The following is a 10,484-nucleotide window of genomic DNA, read 5'->3' as shown; positions in this document are numbered from 1 at the left end:
AACCAAGGAGTACCAAAATGAGGGAAGTGCCGATAGGCCTCCTTTAAATGCCGATCAGCACTTCCCCTAAAACTAAGGTTTCTTCACATTTCATGCATTCTTAACACATACGTCCTAGTTCTAGTGGGGAAGTAAATGTGGTTTTTTTGGGTAGGTAAATCCTTAAGTTAATACTTCCCATTTGCTATGCCTTTAGAGAGGTCCAAAAGAATATCAAAAATCCTTTTTCAATAATCCAAAATTTCTACAAAATAAGAACAGTGCCATTAACTCCATTTCATATGTCATGACCTCAAAGCCTGACATTAATACGCGTAGTATGAACAAAACAAGTAGATGAGAAGAAAATGAAATTTCAACTCACACATGTTCAAGTGATTTTGAGTGCCAACATAATCTTATCATCTCTTGAAAAGTTAACACCATGTAGAAGAAATTAAACCACTGACATTAGGCGTAGTAGACCTAAGAGTCCAATTATCGGTCACAGCATATGGGGAAGGTGGCAGCTGCTTAGTCTTCAACAATCCAACCTCATAACAATCCGGTGAAGTTGGCTGCTGAACATTTAAGATCTCAGCATCAATATATGCATTTTCTTGAACATCCAGTGCATCCTCACCACTTTGAATCTTCTTTAAAGCCTCAAAAACCTCATACATGGAAGGTCGCATTTCCTTATCCTGTTGTATACATTGAAAAGCCAACTTTGAAATCAAAATGATCATCCTTTTAACTTCATTATCTGACTCAAATCCAAGATGTGGATCGACCAGCTCATGGAATGCACACTTTTCAATCTTGTTAATGGCTAAGTTAGCCAAATTAATTTCTAGCCTATGCCTAGCTAAATCAACAGCCGGCAGAGATGATATGAGCTCAATGAGGACAACTCCAAAGCTGTAAACATCACTTTTACTAGTAAGCTGATAGCATTGGTGATATTCTGGGTCCATGTAACCCGGAGTCCCTTGAGGAGCTGTTGAGACATGGCTGACATCATTGGGAAACAGCCGAGAAAGCCCAAAATCTGCAACTTTGACACAGAAATTGTCATCAAGGAGAATGTTGTTAGTCTTTATGTCACGATGTATGATGTCAGAAGCATGGAGGTAAGCCAATGCACTAGCTGTTTCTATGGCAATGCTCATACGAGTTGGCCATGTGAGTGAACTTGGTGTAGCTCGATGGCCATGAATATGATCAGCAACAGTGCCATTGGGAATGTATTCATACACAAGAAGAAGTTCACGGCTGTGATGTGAAGTACACCCATAAAGGGAAACAAGATTTTTGTGGTGCAAGCGCGTTAGGATCTTAACTTCATTCATGAATTGTTCTACTCGTCTGTAGTTGTGCTCATATAGGCGCTTGACTGCAACTTCCCTCCCATCATGTAGTTTGCCTAGTTGAGAAAAAATAGCCTATGTAACAAGATGCAGGCCAAGTCTTTATTTTTAAAATTTTTATTTTACACTATTTCTTAGAAAGTTTATGCTGTAATTTAGGCGATCTTGAAACTGAAGCAACTTTGTGTATCATCTTACCGTGGTAGACAGTCCCAAACCCTCCATCTCCCAGTTCTTTTTCAAGATCAAAATTATTGGTGGCTTCTTCAAGTTCACTGTAGGAGAAAACAGGGACTCCAAAGTAGATACTCCCCACTTCCAGGTCTGATTTTGAGAATGTACCAGAATAGGTATTCCTTCGCAGCAATTCTGAAGAAGCATGTTTTTTCTTGTAATGATGCCACATAAAAAAGAGCAAGCATATTATGATTGCTTGGCATCCAATACCTAAGCAGAAAAGGAAGGAGTTGAATGACCGAAAGCTATAAAGGATATTCATGAAAGCTAAAAATTTTCTATGGAAGTTCACAAAGGAATGAAAGCTAAAAGTTTTCTATTGAAGTTCACAAAGGAACTTATGCGAGACAATATTTGATTTTAATGACAACATTTTTGTAAGTCTTGTGTTGTTATTCTTATTATTGATCGATATAATTTAAGGCACCAGGCCTTCCTTTGAAAGTTATTTATGTCTCATGATTGAAACTAATTTGAATCATATAAAGTGGTTTCTGTTGAGGAGTGGATTATGGCATGTAGCAGAAATACTACAGCACATGAAATACAACATGGAAGTTTATATGCATTTTCATGAATGTGTATGGGTGTGCATATCCAAATATTTTTGTAATATTTCCATCACTACTTCCCTTTGTTATTCCCGCCTAGAAGATACAAATAAAAATGGTGTTAGTTTCAAAAAATGAAGATTGAAGTTTTTTTGATAAGCAAATGAAGATTGAAGTGACATAGCTAAATGGCTTCCTTTGTGATCTTATCGGGTTACATAATGTGCCATAAAATCCAGCGCAAATCTATCTGACATAGGTTCTATTGCAACAAAGTTATTTCTGTCACTCGTCACTGAAAATTTGAAACTAATCCAAATCAGCTAAAACTGTTGCTGTAAGTGGCTTATGGCATAGAACAGAAATAATAACAGCACATGTATTAAGAATAACCATGAAATTTAAGTACAAAGAAATTTATATGCATTTTCATGGAATGTATATGTGATTGTGGGTCCAAATTTTTTTACTTTAACACCTGTGTCTATACCTTTTTCTGCAATGGCACAACAAAATTTTCCCTTTTAGTGTTGCAAACATAGACCTCTATCATAACAACTGATAGAATCATCAGACACAAGCACTTCAAGGTCGTACTCAGCAGTTAAGAACGTAAACAGGTCATCAAGATGTAATAGAACATTCAGAAGTAAAACTTGGAGATTTATTGTTTGAATGAGTGTAGTAAATCTTATAGTCATTGCAGTTCATACTTTTTAAAATTTCAAGGGGAAGAAAAATTGAGATTGTGCTTGTGTATAACAGAGTCTGATTGGGAATGGTGATTTCAAAAGAGTTGGGAAGAGTCAAATTGCTTAACAGGTCGCATCTACAGAGATGCATCTATGGCCAAGTGAAGCAGCACAAGGTGTGAGAAGAAATTTGAAAACTTATGTTTGTATGAAACATAAAATTAGCACTTTGAAGCTTTGATAATTGGCTACACCCTATGAGGGAGGGAGGGAGGGAGGGGGAGAAAATTAGCACTTTGAAGCTTTGATAATTGGCTACACCCTATGAGGGAGGGAGGGAGGGAGGGGGAGGGGGGGGTTGTTGAGATGATGGCTTGCAGCTGGCAACTTAGATGAGATATAAACATAACATACCACTTTCAGTGGAATAATTTGATTTGGTTGGCTGTTCAAGCACACTTACGAATATCAATTTCAACAAGAAATATTATTGAGGCAACAATTTACCTAATGCTATCAGTACTTTCCTTTTGTTATTCCCTGCAAGAAGTTACAAACAAAAATGGTGTCAGCTAAACAATGAAGATTCAAGTGATGCAGCTAAATTGGCATGCTTAAAACTTTTTATAGCATTATACAAACTCTGTGAAAACCAGCTTATATGTATCTTATATAAGTTGGATTGCAACAAGGTTATTTCTGTCTCATAACCTAAATTCGAAACTAACTTCAATCTACTAAAGCTGTTTCTGTAGAGGATTGGATTACAACATTGAGCAGAAATAGTAGCAGTGCACGTATTAGGACTACAATGTAAAAATTTAAAAAAAATTATATACACCAGCATTTTCATGAACGTGCATGCGTGTGTTATCCAAATATTTTTGCATTATTTCTATCACTACTTCCCTTTTGTTGTTTCCTGTAAGAAGATTCAAATAAAAATGGTGTTAATTTCAAATAGTGAATATTGAAGTGACGCTAAATTGGCATCCTTCAGGATCTTAACAGGGTTACACAAAGCACAGCCAAAACCAGCTCAGATTTACCTAAAATAAGTTTCATTACAACAAAGTTATTTCTATAATTCTATTTCTTTTATTTTTTATTGGTAAGTTAAACATGCACTCAGTAGGTCTTGAACCAATGGGTGCAAGAGAGAACTATTAGTTAGCCATAACTCATTGGCACAAAGCTATTTCTATTTCTCATCAACTAAATTTGAAACTAATCCAAATCAGCTATAGATATTGCTGAAGAGGAGAGGGTTATGGCATAGAACAGAAACAGTAACACATGTATTATGAATAGCTACAACACAAAAAATACAAAGAAATTTATGTGCATTTTAATGGAATGTATATGTGTGTGGGCCAAACTATTTTTGGATTATTCCTATGTCTATAGGCTATACCTTTCAAATGACAATGATCATCGTGTTGCTCACATCGACCTCCTCTGTTATAACAGCTGATACAATCACGAGACACATGCACTTCAAGGTTGAAATCAGCAGTCAAGAGTGCATATAGGTCAGCATCATCAGGTGAAGTCCCATTTTTTGGGAGCTGAATAATTGAACATTCAGGAGGAAAACTTGGAGAAGTATGGTTTGAATGACTATAGTAGATATTATAGTCATTGCAGCTTGTATTTTTAAAATTTCTAGGGCAAGTAAGATTGAGAGCGTGTTTGCATTTGAACAGAGTCTGATTGGGACTGGTGACTTCAAAAGAGATAGAGTTAGAGTTGGGAAAAGTTAGAGTGCTTAACAATTCGCATCTACGGAGTTTTAAGTGCTCCTGAAGCACTTGATCCTTGACACGTATGGTGGCGTAACTGGTGTTAGACTGAGAGATGTTTATGACATCATATGATCTTCCATCTCTCCCCAGTTGGATCATCGGAGTTGTTTCGTCACAATCTACTGGGCATAAACCACAATATGAGTTGCTATTGGCGAATGGGAAGCTGATGCTGCCGAGTTTTTCACAATGAAAGGATGCACAATTTGGGTGATTCCACTTCCCATCGGCTGAGTGAAGCAACACAAGTTGTGAGAGAAGAAAGAATACAAACAGAGGGACAGAAGCCATCAAAAAATTTCTGGTTCACATGCAAAACCAATTATCACCAGCAAGAGTTTATTAGACTATTACTCTAAATTGAAACGGAGTGTTTGTATTATTTCTTTTCTCCTTTCTTCAATATATAATATGTAGTCACTTTGTTTAACATGTTAGTTGACTTGGAAATTGAATATGGGAAACTTGTGAAAACAAGCAGAATGAGTGCAGGGTGGGGTACCCATCTGAAACATGGTTTGTAAATCTATATCACGGCCAGAGACTCCACTGAGGGAAGTTTCATACTCATCTTTCCTTATTGACAAGCACTAGAAAGACTTAACTCCTTGACCAATTAAAAATCTATAAGCACTCATAATTTGTTATGGAAATCTTTGCAGCTGTTTTGAATTGTCAACTCTGGGTGACGACGAAAACCAGAAAAGAGAAAAGAACTCATGAAAAATGCGTTGGACCTCTAATTCACGTGTATACTTTTCTAAGTTCTAAGGGTGAAGAATTTAGTGACATTTACCTTCTTTCTCAGTATCAAACAAAAGGTTTGCTACGTGGTCCAAAAGACTTTGAAAAAGTTTACAATAGTCTTGTGGGGAAAAAAAAAAGTTTAACCCTGTTCAAAGTTTAAACAAGAAAAAGCCTTTGAAATCTTTCAAAAATCTTGACCTGGTGTGAACTAGGACATAGAATTGAACCTATTTGGGAGTGAAGTAGGAGACGGGTATACAAATTCATAGAAATTCGAATTGACAAAAGAACACAATTATGGTGAGGTCGTAAATTTTATGGTCAGGATTTTTTCCACAATTCTAGCCATTCTTTTCTGGTTGTGCCTTATTCGTTTCTCTGATGTATCTCAAATTTTATATTTAACGTTTACTACCGAACTTTAAACAGAACAGTGGTGTTTAATTGATGGAAGGTTTCAATTGAACTTTTTAAATCAATCTTTGGCCTGTTTCAAAAAAATATAGAAAAATAAAATCTTAGGCATTGGTTATTGTTGAAGAAAGTTGTGAATCAGACAAGAAAGGAAGAAAAGGAACGAAGAAAAAGACGAAAGAGGAGAAGAATGAAATCTGAGATAATTAGTGTAGTGTGGTAGTCGTAGAATTGTAGTGTTCAGTAACGTATATGTTCACACGTGAACGAGAATGTGTTCACACGTGAGTTAATTAGCTGGCATATGTACGGTAACTAATCCCGTGTAGTTTGGGATATTTTAGGCCTTACTCTGTTTTTGTATTTAGTCTCCATTTAACTAGTACAGTTTCATTCATTCAGTTTTACAAGATCAGTTCAGTTAAAATCTTTCAACTCTCTGGCATTTTGCAGTTATTTTCTAAATTATATGGATTTCTCTGTTGTGCTAAGCTTGTATTGCATTGAAACACGAAATTAGGAAATTTCAATCTGAGACACTGAAAATTAATAATATGCCCAAACAATTTGCATCTTATTTCAGAGGTGTGTAACTCACACAAAAAAAAAAAAAAAAAAAAACTTTCATGTTCGTAAATGGTTCACTAAAATGGCTAGAACATATTGGTGGAAGAGTATCGACAGGTTACTTACCAATTAATAATCTTGTCTTACATTTCTTCAAGAGGCAGCGAAGACATGAACAGGTCATATTGAGTGTGACCATGCGCCGCCACCAACTCCTCCTCCTTTTGCAGCGAAAATATCAACGAAATTAGTGTCTGATAGTGGTGGGGGCTTGGATTTCTGAGGCGCGGCCATCACCAAGCTCTTCTGCTCCATCTCTCTCTATTTTTTGAGTTTATTAGATTTCAGTGATTTTGAATATGGTTAATGATTGTAGGGAGACAGTTAAAATATTCATTCTTTTTTACATTTTTTATTACTTCCTTCCCTCTCCTCCTCTCTGGAACCCTCTCACAGACCCAAAATCACCCACACCCACCCACCACCATCAAACCCACAATCATCAACCACCATCACTCCACAGAAAATCCAAACAGAAATTCCAAACCCCACAGAAAATCGAGACCCCTAAACCCCATCATCAACGACTCTCAAAACCCCATGGCACTGGAGGAGGCGCTGGAGCTGTCCAGGTAATAACGAGCTTCACCCTCCATGTCCGATCAATTCTCCGTCACCATCTCCGTTTCCAAACGGATTGTTGGATCAGAGAGGCTGATCGGCGTTCCCAACTCACTCGCCGATCGGACTCAATCCGTGGCGCGCGAGATCTCCGCCGAGCTATCGTCGTCTTCGTCTTCGAAGCATGAGATTTTGAAGAAGAAGGAGAAGCTGATCGGCTTTGCAGAGTTGAGATGAGAGAGAGAGAGCAGTGATGAAATGAGGAAGAGAGAGAGTTGAGATAAGAGTCAGACGTAAGAGAAAGAAGAAATTATTAAAAAAAAGTAAATACACGAGCTACACTAATTATGTACTGTAGCAATTGTATAATTATGCCCAACTTTACCCGCTAATGTGTGTGTTTTTTTTGGCAAAAATGTGTAAAACGAAGGAGCTCTAAGAATATAAAGTTCACAGAAGTGGAGATTATGATAAAAAGTATAATGCTTTAATACTTTAGGGATCATTTCTTTATCTTAAAGTTTAATGAGAAACAACGAAGGGAGGCAAATTTTTAAGGACCAAAGCAACACTTTCAATTTTATTGAGTATAATTGAATTAAATTATCATTATTATTTTTTTGGGAGGCAAATTAAATCTATAACTCAAAAAGACTGAAAATTGGGAGTATGCCATTGAGCTGGCTTCTAAAGCACCTTTTAAGTTTAGAACATTCACATCATTCAATGTATTAGTAAGGGATAAATTTTGCACATTTAACTCTAATAATTTCTCACATCAATCCATGTAAACTAATGTAAAATAAAATGTAAGCTATAATAACCGTGTAATTATACGTGGTTACCATTCGCATGCAAATATATTTTTTAATACTTCTTTACTCATATAAATAACAATTTTTTCTTCTTTTTTGTCTGAATATAAAATGAGTCTTTGATGGAAACTCATCAACCTTATTCCATATGACGACAATGGGCAATACCATGTGCTCCACCAAGGCCTTGATGGGACTAGGTACTATCATCGTGATCACAACTCATTTATTGTAGCACAACTGCTCAAACTGCTCAATTCTTATGAAACATTAGTAAAGCAATATGAGAACTCTTACTTCCAAGTCACACACCCCTCAATGGTAAAGAGAGTTGATTTGAGAGAGCAATAAAAAATTGATTTGAGGAATCATTCGAAATGCTGCAGGAGCTTGGATTCAAGCATTCTCTAGAAACATAGGGACCACAACTAGTTTTCCAGCAGAACTTTAGGCTCTCAGGGACGGTCTAACTATGTGTGTTAATTTGAGTATTAATGCTTTAGAAGTTGAGATTGATGCTAGAGTGGTGTCTAATTTAATGAACCATATTGGAAGTTCTAATGCTGTTAACTCCCCTCTTGTGGCTGATTGCAGGCACCTTATTTCTCAGGTTCCTCAAGTCAAGGTGACGCACTGCTGTTAACAAGTATTGTTTTTCTCTCGGATTTGTATGGCCATTATCACTTTAGGCTTTGTCCTGCAACTGATAACACTGTTTCCTTTTTTAGTTTAATGCATATCCTCTTTTTACCAAAAAATAATATATAATAAATTGACAAAGAAATAATATTTTTATGAAATATAATGTAAAATAGATAATATGATACATGTGTTTTTGAAAAGTGATTATGTACAATTTAAAAAAAATATATTAAAAAAAATACATTTTTTTAATTTTAAAATAGACAACTTTTTAAACGAGCTAATGTGAACAGCATTAGATATTATCGCGTGATATTAATCCAAATTGGAAGGGATGAAATTATATTTCATTATACTCTCAAGAAAAAATATATTTTATTATATATATATATATATATTTGTTGATGCCCACTTTGGCAAGAAGGCCTAATAACGAGAAAAAGCTGAACAATATGGGAGACAATAAGAGAGAAGAATTAGTATAGTGAGAAGAAAACCATTAAACTCAAATTACAGGAATAATGGGCATGGGCCTATAAGATAGTCAAAAGGCCCCAAAGAAAGCAAGCAGGCCCCAGGAAGCCCAAAGAAAGAAGTAGTATACCCATGAGAATTATGAAAAATGGAAAGCAAGCAAAAATGGGCCAAATGAGCCCAAAGGAAAGAATTAGTAAATGGGAAAGTAAAGGATATGGTATTTGGGCCGGGGAAGCCCGAAAGATTTAACAAAAGCCCATGGAAATGAAGAATTAGAATGGGTTGAGGCTGCCCAAAGGAATAAAACAAGTCAAGGAAGCCTAAAATAGTATGAGAACAAAGCCCAGCAGTAGTACTGGGCTACATGAACTGAGTAAAAGGGAAAGTGTGTGGCAGGCCTAAAGGAGGCCCAGCGAGCATAAACCAAAAGGTAGTATAGGCCTACTGACTTCCAGTTATGCGCTGTGCAGCTCTCGTGAAGCGAATGAAGGGAAGCTCCTCGAGCTTTCTTTGCCAGTGGCTTATGTAGTGGTCGGCCTTATAAAGCTCGCTAAGCTTCCCTCCCCTTCTCTTATTAAATGAAGTGGAAAGTCTTCACTTAGTAGTCGGCATTCTATAAGCGACTTGTCGAGTCTACGAAGCTTTGCTTTTTGTAGTCGGCCCATAATGCCTCCCTTCATTTGCTTGCCTCCTTCCAGCTCAGAATGCTTGGCCTCCTGCGCCAAGTCGGTCTTTTAGGCTCGGCTTCATCCTGGAAGCGAAGCTTCTACGACGAGTCACTTCTCTCCTTCTTCTACTCTAATGAAGCAGTGCGGCAGAAGTGTCAGTTGATCCATAAAGAAGACAAATGCAGATTGAAGAAGGAAAGGCTTATACCCAAACAAAACCCAGCCCAGGGAGAAAGCAAGATACAAAGAACTGAAGACCCGAGTAACTCATCCACGCCATAAAAGGTTAAGAATGAGTGGCAGAACGACAGTAAAGACCAGACAAGCCCCCAAGCCTGGCAAACGCATGAACGGCAGACAAGTCCTAGACTTGCATGGAAGTGGAGACGCACAAAACTCGGCACCACCCACTTGTACTCAGCCAATACAAGAGTGGTGGATCATGGTCAAAGGTAAGAGAGGATATGGCGTGGGGTGGGAGAAAGAAGAAGTCTATTCTAGGGTTCCCTCTCTAGCTCTTGGGGGAAATGTCCTGTTGAATGATGTACCACCAAAAGAGGGATAGATGAGTGAAATCACTAGGTGCATGCCATAGGAATTAGTAAAGAGAATGCCCAACCCTTATCCGGATGGGAATGCCACAAAGAGTTAAAAACAAACAACATTCTTTTTTCTGGAATGGACGTGGCATGGCCAACATAAGGAAGTGGTTATGGCTGGGTAGTTGACAAACCAGTGGGTGGTCTGCGAAGGATACCTACACCTGGACAAAAGTAGTTGAGGGGTAAAACAGTAAAACTCATCACGACAAACAGTATAAAAGGGCATTGGATGTCACAGTAGAAGGGGGGCAAGCACAAGAGATAACAAGAGAAATAAGTAAGAAAGAGCAAGAAAAA

The 10,484-nt window shown here is 37.3% G+C and overlaps 1 protein-coding gene across 4 annotated transcripts; it reads right to left on the bottom strand.

Moving 5' to 3' along the window:
• Window positions 1–201: 201 nt before the first annotated feature.
• LOC111986182 (LEAF RUST 10 DISEASE-RESISTANCE LOCUS RECEPTOR-LIKE PROTEIN KINASE-like 1.1) lies at window positions 202–7,350 on the bottom strand. Of its 4 annotated transcripts, none has more exons than XM_065781241.1 (5): window positions 6,489–7,350; window positions 4,244–4,324; window positions 3,337–3,369; window positions 1,548–1,718; window positions 202–1,405 (listed from the first exon to the last, which is right to left on the bottom strand). In XM_065781241.1, exons 1-5 carry the CDS (start codon window positions 6,559–6,561, stop codon window positions 417–419), a joined length of 1,347 nt encoding a protein of 448 aa, XP_065637313.1. In that variant the 5' UTR covers window positions 6,562–7,350; the 3' UTR covers window positions 202–416. The 4 variants fall into 4 exon arrangements, with proteins under 4 accessions (XP_065637313.1, XP_065637312.1, XP_065637315.1 ...); XM_065781240.1 differs by having other exon boundaries at window positions 1,548–1,796; window positions 6,489–7,349; XM_065781243.1 differs by lacking the exon at window positions 4,244–4,324 and having other exon boundaries at window positions 6,489–7,348.
• Window positions 7,351–10,484: the final 3,134 nt, after the last annotated feature.

This window comes from Quercus suber, unplaced genomic scaffold (genome assembly GCF_002906115.3).
Source record: "Quercus suber isolate HL8 unplaced genomic scaffold, Cork oak 2.0 scaffold_260, whole genome shotgun sequence".
Classification (NCBI taxonomy): domain Eukaryota; kingdom Viridiplantae; phylum Streptophyta; class Magnoliopsida; order Fagales; family Fagaceae; genus Quercus; species Quercus suber.
The sequence above is the reverse complement of the archived record's forward strand: the minus strand, read 5'-3'. Positions and strand labels throughout refer to the sequence as shown.

What these genes read in the sequence shown, in the direction of transcription:
- LOC111986182 (XM_065781240.1), bottom strand. Translation starts at nt 6,561, where the DNA reads ATGGTCACACTCAATATGACCTGTTCATGTCTTCGCTGCCTCTTGAAG. An exon ending in TAAGACAAGATTATTAATTG is followed by an intron (nt 4,325 to 6,488) that starts GTAAGTAACCTG and finishes TCAACCTTGAAG; the next exon opens with TGCATGTGTCTCGTGATTGT. An exon ending in GTTTGGGACTGTCTACCACG is followed by an intron (nt 1,406 to 1,547) that starts GTAAGATGATAC and finishes TTTCTCAACTAG; the next exon opens with GCAAACTACATGATGGGAGG.